This window comes from Cannabis sativa, chromosome 2 (genome assembly GCF_029168945.1).
Source record: "Cannabis sativa cultivar Pink pepper isolate KNU-18-1 chromosome 2, ASM2916894v1, whole genome shotgun sequence".
Taxonomy (NCBI): domain Eukaryota; kingdom Viridiplantae; phylum Streptophyta; class Magnoliopsida; order Rosales; family Cannabaceae; genus Cannabis; species Cannabis sativa.
The window spans coordinates 3,256,928-3,272,901 of NC_083602.1; the positions used below are offsets into that span (position 1 = coordinate 3,256,928).

At 31.9% G+C, this 15,974-nt stretch overlaps 2 protein-coding genes across 5 annotated transcripts; both read right to left on the minus strand.

The window, feature by feature from the left end:
* Positions 1-986: 986 nt before the first annotated feature.
* Positions 987-5,064, minus strand: LOC115718494 (pentatricopeptide repeat-containing protein At1g05750, chloroplastic). 2 transcript variants are annotated; one of them, XM_061109874.1, is made up of 2 exons: positions 4,963-5,064; positions 987-2,668 (listed from the first exon to the last, which is right to left on the minus strand). In XM_061109874.1, the coding sequence occupies exon 2, from the start codon at positions 2,648-2,650 to the stop codon at positions 1,085-1,087; it is 1,566 nt and encodes a 521-aa protein (XP_060965857.1). In that variant the 5' UTR covers positions 2,651-2,668; positions 4,963-5,064; the 3' UTR covers positions 987-1,084. The 2 variants fall into 2 exon arrangements, with proteins under 2 accessions (XP_060965857.1, XP_030503151.2); XM_030647291.2 differs by lacking the exon at positions 4,963-5,064 and adding an exon at positions 3,651-3,810.
* Positions 5,065-8,035: 2,971 nt separating this feature from the next.
* On the minus strand, positions 8,036-10,401 carry LOC115720806 (plant-specific TFIIB-related protein PTF2). 3 transcript variants are annotated; one of them, XM_030649982.2, is made up of 2 exons: positions 9,862-10,394; positions 8,036-9,780 (listed from the first exon to the last, which is right to left on the minus strand). In XM_030649982.2, the coding sequence occupies exons 1-2, from the start codon at positions 10,028-10,030 to the stop codon at positions 8,411-8,413; spliced, it is 1,539 nt and encodes a 512-aa protein (XP_030505842.1). In that variant the 5' UTR covers positions 10,031-10,394; the 3' UTR covers positions 8,036-8,410. The 3 variants fall into 3 exon arrangements, with proteins under 3 accessions (XP_030505842.1, XP_030505843.1, XP_030505841.1); XM_030649983.2 differs by having other exon boundaries at positions 8,036-9,785; positions 9,862-9,999; XM_030649981.2 differs by having other exon boundaries at positions 8,036-10,401.
* Between the last annotated feature and the right edge of the window lie 5,573 nt (positions 10,402-15,974).

A 15,974-nucleotide genomic window follows, 5' to 3' on the forward strand; every position in this document is an offset into this window, starting at 1 on the left:
TGGATTATAACTACAAACAATGTGAGTAATTAAATTATTCAAAATATACAATAACTAGCTATATCGAGAAATAAAAATATTCAATAACTATAAAAGTGTTGTTAAAATAAAAATTACAAAAGTGAGAAGGTACCTAAGTATAAATATTTAGATTACAAAGTTTTCATATAAACTAAAAACTTTCTTTTTTTCAATAATAGTAAAAAAAAAAGATACACTTTTATTGAATAGAAAAATCATTAATTTTTTCAAACCAATTCTTCTTAGTAGGGATGCACATTTTTCCTACGGGGACCCGCCCCTAATGGGACGGGAATTCCACGTCTAAATGGGGAACGGGGCGGGGACGGGGATCACTTTTTGTCCCCGAATGTTAAATGGGGCGGAGACGGGGATCACACTCTCCGCCCCGACGGGTACCCGTTTAGTATTTTATCTTATATTTTTAATAATATTTTATAATTTATAATTTATGTTTGCATTTTTTTAGTATATTAGTATCTTTTTTATGAATTTTCAGTTATATTTTGGATAATAATTAGTTTATTGAATAATAATTAATGTGTAATATTTTAATTTTTATGTAGTTTAATATTTTTGTATATTAAAAATTTCATTATAAACTGTATTTTATTATTAGGGGATTCCCCGCCCCGTCCCCGCCCCATTAGGGAATTCCCCGCCCCATCCCCGATGAGAAATAAGCGGGGATGGGGATTAAAATTCTTAACGGGAATGGGGACGGGAGGAGCACTCCCCGCCAATTCGCCGCCCCGTGTGCATCCCTACTTCTTAGTAATATAATAAATGTAAATTTGATTTATTCTTGAGCTATACTATCTTATCTGTATGTTTTTCTCCATTAGATTATTCATAAGAGTATTCCCTATAAATATATATATATATATATATATATATATATATATATATATATATTGTACATACCTATGTAGAGAATTCATTCTCTCTTCTGAACAATGATGATGAAGCTAAGCTACTCCCTTTGATCTCTCTTACACTAACACAAAATTCCTTCACACTTCAATGTTTGTTCATTTCATACAAAATAAAACAAGTGCTTCAATCAATCATTCTCATATGATTCAGTGCTTAAAATATTCTGCGAAACATAGCCAGATGCTTTTAGTTCAAACGAAAGAAGCTCAAGCATTGAATATACACACTCTGCCTCATCATGGGAGTGATCACCAGACACAAATTCATGAAGGTTACAATCAATTTCAATGGAACTAAATCCCGGTGTCTTCTGTATTCCCCGAGCCTTCATCATCTTCCTAACCTTGCCTGCACCGTCCCATTTTCCAACCGCGGCATATATGTTCGCTAGGAGAACATAGTTAGAGTCACCCCCGGGATCCAACTCGTTGAGATAATTCATTAATCTTTCTGCTAATGAGATATCACCATGAGTTCTACAAGCAGCCAGCAATGATCCCACAACAACTTCGTTCGGTTTCATTGGCATAGTTTCTATCACATTTAGCGCGTTTTCTAATCTCCCAGCTCGGCTGTAGAGATCAACAAGGCACCCGTAATGCTCAATCCTATACCTAATTCCATGAACTTTTTTCATATTTTCGAAGAGCATAAGCCCTTCTTCAACTAGCCCTGCATGGCTGCATGCAGTAAGAGCACCAGTGAAGCTAACCCCGTCGGGCTTGAAACCTTCGTTCAACATTAAATTGAAGAACTCAAGTGCTTCCTCAGCATGCCCATTAATAGCAAATCCAATTATTATCGAGTTCCAAGAAACCAATGTTCTTTGAGGCATTTTCTCAAACACTTGTCGAGCAAATTCAATGCATCCACACCTAGCATACATATCAATCATTGAGTTGCTAATCTTGATATTGTCCTTAAATTCACGATTTATGATAAATCTATTCATCCATAAACCTAAACCAATAGTTCCCAAATCAGCACAAGCAGCAAGAACAGAGATTATGGTCACATAATCTGGTTCAACACCAGAGACTTGCATCTCACGAAACCACTCCAAGGCTTCCTCTGAAAGACCCCTTTTCACAAATCCACCAATCAAACAAGTCCACGAAATTCTATCTCTCTCAGGCATTTCATCAAACACTTCAACAGCATTTTCCACCTTACCATTTCTCATATAACCATCAATCATAGTATTCCAAGACACCGAATTCTTCACCTTCAACCCATCAAAAACGACTCTAGCGAAATCAACTAGACCGCATTTCGCGTACATATCTACAATCGCCGTTCCCACCATGACATGACCAGAATCCAACCCAAGCTTACAAGCATAACCATGAACTGAAGTACCAAAACACAAACTCTTGCGAGGAAAATGAGCACACCCAGAGAAAAGGGTGATGAATGTGATGTGATTAGGTTCGACTCCGGCCAATCTCATCCGAGAAAAGTGTTGGGCAGCTTCAGCTAGTTGACCGTTTCGGCAAAGAGTGGCTATGGAAGAGGTCCATTTGACAATTGGGTCAATGGGTTTTTGGTTAAGGCGTGAAGAGTGAGAGAGGGAGCGGTTCTTAGGAGGAGGTTGATTGGGGAAAGAGGGTTGAGTCTGGGAAGATGAGTGTGGAAGTGGAAGAGGTGGTGGTGGTGGTGGTGGTGGTCTGAGTGTGTTCGCCGGTAGACTCATCTTCTTCCGAAGTTGACTCTGGAAATTGATTAGCAGTGATTAAAATATAGCATCAACTTATTAACTGCTAACATTTTGCACCAAAAATATCAATAAATGAAAAGTAATTTCCCAATAAATATTTAAATTTACTTTTTTTTTTATATATATATACTTTTATATTACTAGTGACAGAATATAGATAAAAGTTTGATTCCCTCCCTCAGTTGTCTCAAAATCAAATAAAATATTCTTTTAAATAAAAAATGTCGTTTGGTAACACTTTTGTTTTTTAATTTTTTAATCACAAAATGAAAGTAAAATTGTTGTTTTTAAAAAATTTATCTTTTAAAAACAAAAATGTGTTCTATAACCACTTTTGTTTTTCAATTTTAAAAACAGAAAACAAAAGTGTGTTCGTTCATTTTTATTTTTATTTTTTGATTTTATTTAAGTCGGGTCTAGGCCCGGGGTCAGATTCGGGTTCAAGTCAAAAGCCGGGTTTAGCGCCAGGGCCGTAGGGAGGGGATTTGGGTTCGGGTCTGGTCGTAATCTAAAAGATTGATTAAGAAAAAAAACTGTTTAAAAAAATATTGAAAGTGATTTTTTTTGTTTTTAAAATTTTGATTTCTAATTATAAAATTGAAAAGTAAAAACAGTTTTATAGAACATGTTTTTGAAAAATATTTTCACTTTTCTACTTTTAAAAACAAAAAACTGATTAAAAAAGTGTTACCAAACGCCACCTAAATAAACTTAATTATTTATGCAAAAAAATAACAAAGAAGTAACTATTTGTTGATGATTAAACCCCCCAATGTGGTGAGAAAATAGTGTCATTCTTTAACGATAAAATGAAAAAAGAAATAAAAAAAAACACTGGTAGAAGCAATTGAAACCACATAAATAACTCCTAATATGCAAAATTAAAAAAAGAGGCATTTGTACAAACAGATAGGGTGCAATATGTAAACAATAAGTAATATTTGAACCCAACCAGATGAAGGAAAAAAAAGTTTACCAAAAGATAAAGTAGATGTAATTTGTAGTAGTTGGACAAATTTGAAGTGCAACTTTGAGCTAAGCTACAACTTGAGCAAACATGAAAATGGGTTTTAATTTGGGAAGGAGATTAGAGAGACAGTGACAAAAGAAATAAGATTATATCACTGTGAGTGAATTGGGTGGCTATGGCAGTGAAAAATTGATATATTATAATAAAATGGGTAAATACTATTTTGGACCCTGTGTTTTGTAAAAGTTACAGATTGGACCCTGTGTTTTGTTAAATGACAAAATGGACTATGTATTTTCTAAAATAATAAAAATAGGACCCTGAGCTTAATTTTTGACAACTTTTTTTTTTAATACAATCAACTTGAAGACAATGCTTAATACGAACAGATACAAAAAAATGTAAACAGTTTTGTCATAACACTTTTAGATTGGATTATAATTAAATTTTATTTTGACAAAAAATCAATTCAGGGTCCAATTTGTACTATTTTAGAAAATACAGGGTCCATTTTGTCATTTAACAAAACACAGGGTCCAATTGGCAACTTTTGCAAAACAGAGGGTCCAAAATGGTATTTACCCTAATAAAATTCATTCAAAAACAAAAGATAAAGAATAAGCAATTGGTGATGAGCTGAAAAAAATGATAAATAGCTTTAAAAAAAAAAGAGGTTAATTCACACAATAAATGAGTTAGTATCTACAAACTCCTTAAAATTGGAGCTACTTCACATGTTGTTTCTAATGAGTTTTTGGGAATGTTATAGAAAATAAAGCAAACAAAGCATAAATCATGTTCATCTCCACATTGGGTAGACAGAAATTCAACATTAAAATCAAATTTATAACTATAATTAAATGCATCACATGAGATTTTAGGATAGCAAATAGAGAAACATTGATCTACAAATTTTATCCATTATCATATTGACCTTTACAAGCAAAAACAATAACTTTAATAATTACTGTGATAATAAAAAATCTGATTCCAAAAAATAATCATTTAGCTTTGTGTAATAGGTAAACACAATTTTCATGAAAGAGACTTTATTAAGAAAAAACAAATGGTGATTTATTTTATTCATGAATTTTCATGGCAGATTTAAAATTAATTATGAAGAGATTTATCACAAACAATAAGCTACTCTAAATTACATGTAAACTTAGATAACAAAGTTCATATTAGTAAAAATCTTAAATAAATAAAAATAAGAAGAACTTAACAAAAAAATAAATAAATAAATAAAAATAAGAAGAATCCAAATAACAATATAGGAAAACAAGAAAAATTTAGAACAGAAAAGTCTCAAAAATACCTGTTACTTTCTTGTTCGTTCTATCTTATGGAGTTTTAAAGAGTTAAATAGAGTGAGAAGGTAAAGAAGGTGGAAATTCAATGAATGCGTGTTAATTTTTGGTGTGAGTGAGAAATTTTAAGAGATTAAAGGGTTTCAAATAAATTAAATACTAAGGGCATTTAAGAGAAACAATTTTGACCCTTTAGTTTAGTATATGGGTTTTAAATAGGAAGAGCATATGGGTCAAAGAGTTTTGTCTTATTTTTTTTTTTAAATAATAAGCGTACTTATAATATATTGGTAGAATTAGACCTCCCTGTCATTACATAATAAGTTTGTAGGAATGGTTGATAGTGGAATAAAACCAAACCTCTGATGAGTAAATGTCCAATTTGCCATATTATGGGCTACAAAGTTACAAGATCTGAACTACTCTCAAAAAATATTTCACCTTGCAAATCTATGCAAAGATCCTGGAATTTCAAACCAAACTGCAAAATCTCAAGAAATATGTCTATGAATGATTACCTGTTGAAAATCAAGTAACATGATGTTCTTGCTTCGGTTGGAGAAGTTCTTAGCACCAAAGCTCGTGTAGTAGCTATCTTCAAAGGATTACCAAGTGAGAGTATGTCACTTTTGTAATTTCTTATTATGATCCTAACTTCCTCGAGGCTAATTACTCTAGTGTTGGAAGAAATTTTCACAGGTTTCTTTGCTCCTAACCCTAGAGGTTCTTTAGGTACTGGAAGAGGCTATCCCATATTTCCGACACCAAATGCAAATCCTCAATGTCAGTTATGCCACAAGATTGGTCACACTACTATTGAAAAACTTTTGCAATGCCCTTTGGGAAACAAAAATGTACATTATTTTGGAAAATATTTTTATTTGGGGTAATTTGCGGTCAAACTCCCAGAACTTTGAAGTTTGGCACGGTCAAACTCCTAGACTGAAAAAATGATGGCTAAACTCCCTAACCTCCATAATCGTTTTGCTCTGTAGTCTTTCTGTTAGTTTTTGGTTGTTAAGTGCCAAAGTGGACTGCCACGGTGTACACAAGTGTACATGTGGCATGATTTCATTGGTCCACCTAATATTAATAATATATATGAAAAAAATAGTTTAAAATATTTAAAAAATAATCAATATTTTCTTTTTTTCTTCATCTTTCTTCTTCTTCTTCGTTTGTTCTTCCCAGAATTCAAACCCCCACCCCCACGAACCCCAACCAAAAATCGAACCCGAAAATCAAACCCAAAAAATCTACATATAAATTACCCTAACCCAAAAAACTCTTACACCAACCTAGAAATCAAACCCTAACCCAAAAACTCAAACCCCCACCCACGAACCCAAACCCAGTAATCAAACCCCAACCTCATCGTCCTCTCTCTCTCTCTTGGTTTCTTGCCATCTCGTCACCGTTCGACCATCCTCCCCTCAGCCTCGTCGTCCTCACAACCCACCCCCAGCTTGGGTTTCATTATTCTCTATTCTCCTCAACCGCACAAACTCTTTTTCTTTTCTTTCATTTCATCCCCAATTTCTCCAAATCAAACCCTAGAAAGGTCGTCACCTTGTGCCAGAAGAAACCCAACAGTGGGAAAGAAGGTTCAATTACAATAAAGGGCAAGAAGGAAAATGTGTGGAGCGTCGATAACGAGATGACTTCGAAGAGCAAAGAGAGAACAAGTTAAAGGAGACAAAGGGGAAGGAAGGTGGTTAGGAAAAGGGCATGACGGGTTCAAGTTTGTATGGGTGCAAGACATTTGGGTTCCAAGGGTCGACCTGTTTGGGTTCGCAGGGGATCAATGGCGTTTGGGGGTTGAGGCATTTTTGTCCGTAGAGGGTCGAGGTTGTGGGTTTTGGGAAAAGGGATGAGAGGAGGGTCGGAGCACGATACTCCTAGTCCGTCCGAGAGAGAGAGAGAGAGAGAGAGAGAGAGAGAGAGAGAGAGAGAGAGAGAGAGAGAGAGAGAGAGAGAGAGAGAGAGAGAGAGAGAGAGAGAGAGAGAGAGAGAGAGAGAGAGAGAGAGAGAGAGAGAGAGAGAGAGAGAGAGAGAGAGAGAGAGAAGATGAGCTAAAATTAAAGAGTTTAACCATAATTTTTTTTGTCTAAAAGTTTAACCGTGCCAAACTTCAAAGTTCATCAAATTTGACCACAAATTATCCTTTTATTTGCTATACTTTCAACTTTTAGTTATGCTCGTGCATTTTCAACTAGTACACTAAAATAGAATTAAAAAGTCTCAAACATTACGAAAATATTTTTTTAAAAAATAAATATAGAAAAAGATGATTCCAATAATTAAAACTTAATTTTAAGAATAAACTATATTTATGTCGTTTCTCAAAAAAAAAAAAAAAACAGTAGTAACAATAATTGGCTTGTGCCCATGCTCAACTCCCACAGGCATTTTCATCTTTTTAGAAGCAAATAATTGGCTTTGGGGACTAATCTACATGCTTAAATAATAATAATAATAAAAAAGTAATGATAGAAACAAAAGACACATTTAAGTAAACAATCCAATATGAAAAACTTGACAGACCAAGAAGAAGGGAGAAAATGTCAAGGAGTGTTGTGATCAAAGGTTTGAGTTTGAGATGAACATTGGCATCATGGAATGGAGATCAATACAAACATGATGGATAGAAAATTCAAGCACAAACCAACTAAATCTTCAAAGAAACTTCTGCAACCTGTTATACTTCAACCAGTGCATAGCTGCTAATAAAACCAGCTTCCCCCGTTTCCGTTCATACGAAAGAGTAGGCTTTGGAAGACTAGAACAAGCTGCCCATGCTCAACTCCCATTAGGCATTTTCACTTGTGTCTTACCAAACAAAGTTGGTACCTCAACCTTACCAACACAAAGGATTGCAAAGCTTAACATAGTTTTTTTCAGTACTTATTCACCAAGAATGCTGTAATTATTGAAGAAAGAACAAGAATTTAACCCCTATATCACCTATATGATATAATCATACATACCATGAGGCATGAATTCACTAACAAACGACAAGAAAAGAATATAAGCCTAAATACTATACTAATTCTCAAACACAATACAGAAGAGAAACAGAGGTGTAAGAATATAGAAGATTGTATTACTGAAAATGGAACACATTACAAAAAGAATGATAACCAGCCAAGCAAGAACTTTGAGGCATGAACCTCTCAGCCATACAATTAATGGTTTAATAACAAGCTCTTCCAATTCCCCAAGCTAACAAACTACCCTATAAAGCTCCCCATCTGTCCCCTCTAACCATCTCTCTTAATCCTATATGACCTGAACAAAAATGATGCATTACTGCCTGTCTGTATGTTTTTTCAGAAAAATGTCTATATCTCTAAAAACCCAGTGTGTATATATACAAAGTGGAACAAAATAAAAAAACCTGGTATGGATCACAAAATCGGAACAAAGCCTCAAGAAAAAAGTCTGTCATTCTTCTCATCAAGCAGGGAAATCCGGAACAATTCCAGAGTTAAACACATACAAGTCCATTAAAGTGTTATAATGACCCTTCTCTATTTCCTCTTCTTTCACTTGATGAAGAAGGAGCATCTCAATAATCAAATCTTCCCAATCAATGGCACTAAATTTTGCTCTCTTCCTCTTCTTTCCAAGCTGTTCACAGTCCACAACATAATTGTTAACACAATCATCTGAATTCGATGGAAACATAATTCGATCAATGCGTCGCTTAGCAGCATTAATCTTTTCTCTCCTCTTCTCATAAACCTTGCAATTATTAACAAACGATGGAGGCAAGGCATTCAACCCAACATCTTTCTCCAATATTTGCTTGAGTAAAAGCTTTTTGCTCAACTCTGACTCTCCACTCCACCACTCTGTGCAAACACCAATGTCAAAATTCCTGTTTTCTCTTCTATGAACCACACTTCCGCTCTCTCTAGAAGATTTTTTACAGCCCACTTCATTAGAAAACTTTTCATAAATCATCATTAAGCATTCGGACGAAAGTTGAAACTTCTCCATATCGTCAATACTTGGCAAACCCTTGTTGCTATCCAAGTCTACCTTGAAATAATCAATACCATCATCCACATTAACCATATCATTCTCATAGTCAACATCTTTGCTCAAACACTCACTAACCACATCTTCCAATTCAAACCGCAACCGCTCCAAATCGTTCCTCTTCTCATCCGATTTCGACATAGACTTATGCTCCATATACTGAATCACAAAAGGAGCATTATTCACAATGTTCTTAATGTTAACATTCTTCCCCCAAGGCAATGCTTGAGCCACCTTAACAAGTGCTTCCATCAGTTCCTTATACCTTAATTTGCTCGTGCAAACGGTAGCATGAACTTCTTTAGCCACATTCTCAATCCTAACATTCTCAATTTGATTCAACTCGCCCAAGAAAACCAAAACCGCAGCCACCACCGCAACCGGTCGCCTCCCTGTGGTGAGAGACCATTTAACCATACATTGTATCAAAAAGATCCCTTGTCGCCGGATTCTCTCCCTCGTCTCATCCCCAATGTTTCCAAAAATATGGGAATTTTGCAATGCCCTTTCGAAAGAACTAAGCACATTGAATTCAGGGTACTCTGGTCTCTTCAAATTTAGAAACTTCACCACACGAGAAACCATTTTCCCCAATTCAAACTCATCACAACCAACAACCGAAGAAACCTCAGCCATTGGCATCGGCAAAGATCGCTTATCTTTCCTCATAACAACATAAGCACAAGCACCAACAAAAACCCCAAACCAATCACCAACGCCATACTCACCTTCCGTAATGGAACTGACCATAGTTTTAATCTCGTAAGCTTTCGAACCCAACCCTAACCTATGCAATATATCATCAATTAGTTTCTGAGCCTCAAAAATTTTCTTATCCTTATAATGAAAAACGCTGCCTGTACCTGCGGTTCCGACGCGGACGAAGGTCCCTTGGGGACCGTTAATGCCTCCGAAGTTATCCTGGAAATTGTCGAATTCTTGGACGAAGCCGCATGATTCGCATACCAGGCTTTCTGAGTCGAAGTCGCGGACTAAGGATTTGGACTTGCAATTGGCGCAGGAACCTGACATTTTGGAATAGTAATTAGGTTTTGCAACAAAGGGTCTGTTTGGTTGCCGAGAAAATACGTAAAGCTGAGATTTGGGAAGGAAAATGGCAAGGTACTACTACAAGTTTTGTGTAAACAGAGGTAATTTGATGGGATAGAGCGATGGAAAAGTTGAAGAAATTCATGCATATAGAAAATCAAAGTGATTGATTGAAATCATGGGTTTGATTGTAAGAACAAAATTGATGGATTCATGGAATAATCGGCCGGGAAAGTTAGAGAAAGTGAGAAAGTAGGGAATGGGGAGAGGAAGGGATTTAAGGGAACGGAAAGGTTTTTTTCTTTTCTTTTTTTCCAAGTCAAGGACTAATCCCAACATCAGGATTGCTAATGTGCAACACTAATAACCGACACTTTTTATAGGTGACGCTTTATGATTAGTTAACGATATTTTTTAAAAATTATTTTTAAAATTATATAAAACTCGATACTCAATTACATTAATAGTTGTATAAGATCGAGAAATATACTAGACAACATTAATACCTTTTAACAATTTTTTTTAAAATATATTGTATAAAATCTACTTTTCCTTTTATATTTTACAACACACTTTACATTACACTATAGGTGAGTTTCTTTAAAATACATCATAAAAACCATACTTTTTTTAAAAAATTATTATATTTTATTCATTTTAATTATAAAATATTAATACATACATATATCTACATACAAAAGATAATTATTAAAATTTAAAATAATTGATAAAATATATTTAGAATAATGAATAGTTTTTAATAAATGTAAATCATGAATAATGTATTTTAAGAAATTTTAAAATAAAAAAATAATTTAAAACATCTATTTTAGCGTATTTTTGTACGGTTCTTTAAATATTTAAAGCTCTTCTATTTTAAAGAAGTTGTTGAGAGTACTCTATCAGGAAAGGGAGTTCAAATTCTCTAGGTGGCGTTTGGTTGGAGGTAATGAAATGGAATGGAATGGAAAGGAAACAATTTTCATTTCATTCCTTTGTTTGGTTGCATTTTAAAGTATTGGAATGCTCTTTCCACCATTTTGGTGGAATGACTATTCCATTTTAAAAAGGAAGGAATGACCATTCCAATGTAACAAGAAAAAAAATTTAATTATTTTTTTATCAATTTTTTTTTTATGCATTTTAAATTTTATTCCATTCCATTCATATTCTTATTCCCATTCCCATTCCTATTCCTATATTTTCATTCCTCCCAACCAAACGACGCTTTTGGAAAGTTAGGAAGGAATTAGATTTAGATCTAATTGGAATTGGAGGTAATTACACAATTTTTGACCATGTAATTATACTAACAATTGAGGATCTAATTAAACTATTGGTGTCATGAAAATTGAATGTCATTAGAATGTGTAATGACTAAAAAATTTCTATATCAAATATTAATTATGAAAAAATATTATTTTCATGTGTAATTATTAACTATTTTAAACACCTTATAACTAAATACAAGTCCGACTCAAGGGTGGGACAGTAGGATCCCACGCCGAAGGCCCCACCCAAACCCAAAAAATCCTATAACAAAAAGGTCCTAAATTAGTTTTTTTAAAATACCATTTTTTATATTTTTACTATTATTTATTAAAAAATATATCTTTTCTAAAAAAAAATACTTAATATATTTTCTTAAGATACTACATTTAAAATTTTACTGAAAAAAAAAATAGTCCAATTATATTTTTAAAATACTATATTTTAAATTTTTACTATTATATATAAAAAAACATAAAAACTTTTATATAAAAAAGCCCAATTTGATTATTGAGGAAATTACACTCTATACCATTTTTATATTGTCCTATTTTATTTTTACCCTCTTTTTTAAAGTTTATCATTTTTACCTCTTTTTTTAAACATTGTACAAATTTTGCCCCCGTCACTTCAAGATACTCTCCATGTGACTCTCTTATGTCAGGGTATTTTGGGTACAATACATATAAAAAGAGGTATGTTTCAAATAAATATAAAATTAGAGGTAAATTTGATTAATTGATTAATAAAAGAGGCATTTTTCAACTTACCCCTTGATTATTTGGCTCAAGGCCCCAATTGGCTTGAAAAAGCCCAATTTGATTATTTGGCTCAAGGCCCTAATTGGCGTGAGATTGGCCTGTCCAAACATAACTTGTATTTTAAACTATAGTGTAATTATTAATTTAAGTAATTACTACTTTAATAGTTACACAGCAACTTTCGAATACGTACTAACAACTTTAATTAGGGTGTGCTTTCTTTTGATTTTGAGATAATAGTTGAATTAGCTCATTGTTTTAAGATTTTAATTAAGAATAAATGTGTATTAATTATTGTATTTAATTTTTATATAACTTTTTTGTTATATTTATGTATTTTTTTTTTCTATTTTTCTAGTTAATTACATTTTTTTTATTACTGAATTTATTCTTTTTAATAAATTTCTAATATTTTTTATTTTTATATATAAAGTATGGTTATCGGAAATTGTTATTTTGATATATTTTTTAAAGTTAACAATTAAAATTAATACAATTAAATTAATTAATTAATTAATTATTTTTCTCAAAATATCTAAATTAATTTTTTTTATTTCATAATTTATTAAAATAAAATTTATATAATTATTTAAAAGTGTTAACAAAATTAGATAGACACTTTTTATATCAATCCAATTTAAATTTCAATTAATTATTTAATTTTAAATTTATTAATTATTTTTGCTTAAAACATCTAAATTTAATTTTTATTTTATTGTGTATTAAAATATAACTTACATTTTTTTTTTAATAAACTTACAAAATTATTTAAAAGTATTAAAATTAATTACATATTTTTATAGCTCTAAAAATTAAATTTTATAATTTAAAAAATATGATAGAGTTGAATTAGATTTTTTTTTATTATTTGAGTTAATAATAAAAAATAACAACATGGAATACATGTCTTAGCAAACATGTCAAGGAACATATTAAATTTTTTAAGTCAATTTACAACAAATGCATTAGAATTATGGTCAAATTAAAATATAGCATTAGTCTAATTTTTTTTAGCCAAATTTAACACATTGGCAATCCAATAATGATCTAATGACTTGCAAAATTCAAATAGTCAATTTCGTTAGTAAGTGTAGTATATATGGTCAATATTTATATGCTATTGTTTTCTTTCTATTAATTCAGCTGCGAAAAGTATCAAAATCTATATTGTCCAACCTGGTCTAACTAAAAGGCTAACTAGTTTACAAATGAGCATTAAATGTGTGCATTTATAGGTGTGACTGAATTGAGTAGGGGGCACCAGTAGTCTCTAATACTTTCTATAGATGGCGTTTCACGATTCATGAGCGATATTTTTAAAAGTTATTTTTTTAAGTTATATGAGACTCGATACTTAATTACACCAATAACAGTATGACACCAAAAAATATGCTAAGTACTAGTGATACTTTTTAGCAATTCTCATAATATAAATTAATTAAATAATTTTTTGAAAATATTAATAACCGATTATAAGGTGTAATTTTTAGATAGTACTAAGTACCACTAATACTTAATAAGAATATTGGTATCAATAGTGGGTTAGATTGGAGATCCTAGCACTTAAATATCACATGGTTCAATTATCTTAAAATTAATTGACACAATCAAGTTGTGTATAGTTATTGCCAATTGCCATACATACCCAACACTTTTTCATAACAGCTAATTATTTGGCTGAAATTTAAGATCCACAGAGTAGCCTTTACATGATCACATCACAGTAGTCCATTGTAAAATGATGATTACAGCATGCCAAACTTAATAAAACCAAATAAATATCAAAGTAAAGAAGAATCTTCTAACATTCAAGAAAAAAATTAATTTGATTCTGACTTTGTACATACTACTCTACCACAAACAAGAGTAGTTTCTTTCAAAGGCCACTTAACCAATTACAATGATCTTAGTATCTATCATTTTGTCAAAATTAATATTGCAAACAATTTAGGAATATCTTAACAAAATGTTCTCCAAGACACTTTGCCAAAATGTAACCTTTGGATCCTTTCATTTTGTACATGAACTTATTGTCTCTTATACCGTCAAGAATTTAATTAATTCTCCATAATAAAAAAGTATTGAATGAGTAGTTTGGTGGTAAAATGCTTACTCTCAAGTAGTTTTTTAAGCCGTTAAATATAAGAAAAATGTCTCGCAGCTTAGCCACCCTAGACATCCATTTTAGGCACATTTATATACTTATGTAGCATTTAGTTAGAAGTAACGAAATGAAATGACATGAAAAGAAAATAATATTAATTCTATTAATTTGTTTAGTTGCATTTTAAAATATTAAAATATTATTCCAATAAAATAATTTTTTCAAATGATAAATATTTTAATAATTTTTCATTCAATTTTTTTAAGGAGTTTTTTAATTTTTATACTTCAAAACAGTTTTTTTTTGCATTTTTACGAAATTCTACATAGAAATTCCTATTGCAACTAGTGCTGCAACTTAAATTGCAACAAAAAATCGTATAGAAACCCCTATTGCAACTAGCGTTGCAACCACTTTAAAAACCTAAACCGTAAATTTGAAAAAAAAAAAGTTAAAAAAATAGCATATAGGATAATTCTCCTTTTTTTTAATTTAGTTTATATTTGATTTCATTCTATTCCTATTTCTATTCTTATATTCTCGTTCTCATTTCTATATTTTTATTTTTTTCAACCAAACGCAACCCTAGTGCTCGATTGGGAGGTCACATTGCCTCAGAGGGATTTCAGCAAATATTTGTGGGTGGGGTTAAAGCTCTCATGGTTATGTTCAGAGAAAAGAGCTAAATCCCATAACAGAAGGTGTTTTACTTTGAAAAATTGTGTGAACCAGGATAGAAGTTGAATAAGGGCTATAATGTGTGTTTTCATATGCCAATATTGGATTCATAAATGAATAACATTTCCATTTGATGTATAACTAAAAGGGTACTCATAAAAATCAAATGTTAATTGCACCAAATTTGGCCTTATGGGAATTTGTCCATCTTACTAATCACTTCTTAGGAATAATTTGATGAAAAAAATGACCAATAGAGAAAACAGAGAGAACCCATCAAAACCAAAATCTAAAAAGAGGTATGACAATAATACTAATCCTGTTTAGAGATGATACATAAGACTATTAAGGACATTTATAGCTTCATCAATCAGACTATTAATAGATTAATTCTTTTCTCCATTGCAATAGATCAAAGAGGTAGATATATTTACATTTCTCAAACTTATCATCATTACAAAACCACCCAAAAACAAATGTCAAATTTGCAGTTATGAGATCTCAAACAAATCCCATAAATACAAATCAACATAACATATAAGTTTCATGGCCAAACCAGGTCAACACAAACTCTTGACACCTGTAAATTCTTGTCATGATCAGACACAACATCATAGCTCTTTCTGGTCTCTTTCATGGCAGAAGAAGATGCAGTAGCAAAGGCAGAAGCACAAGAAGAAGAAGAAGATGATGATGAAGAAGAAGAAGAAGAGAGCTTTACCCAGAAATCTGGATCTTCATTATGATGACTAACAAGTTCAGATAACAAAAGCAAAAGAGAAGCCATAAAAAATGAACAACACAAACAAGCAAAAGTGTATATTTCTTTGTTTCTTTGTTTTGTATTTGTGAATTTGATATGTGAAGTTATTAAGTATTTATAGGTAAAAAAGAGTTATTATAAATTATAATAAAGAGAAATGAGAAATAGCCCATTGGAATGTTGTCGTTTTGTGTAAAAAGAGTAAATGATGTCCCCTGGTTTTGAGTCACACAGGTAGGAAGAAAACAAGGGGTTTCATTGTAAATAGGTGTCAAAACCATTATGAGAGATGAGCCTATTTGACACTTAACTAGCCTAACAACATTATATTATTGCTAATTATATTATTGC

Excerpts from the sequence above, each read along its gene's own strand:
- LOC115720806 (XM_030649981.2), bottom strand. The coding sequence starts at position 10,030 with ATGTCAGGTTCCTGCGCCAATTGCAAGTCCAAATCCTTAGTCCGCGAC.
- LOC115718494 (XM_061109874.1), bottom strand. The coding sequence starts at position 2,650 with ATGAGTCTACCGGCGAACACACTCAGACCACCACCACCACCACCACCA.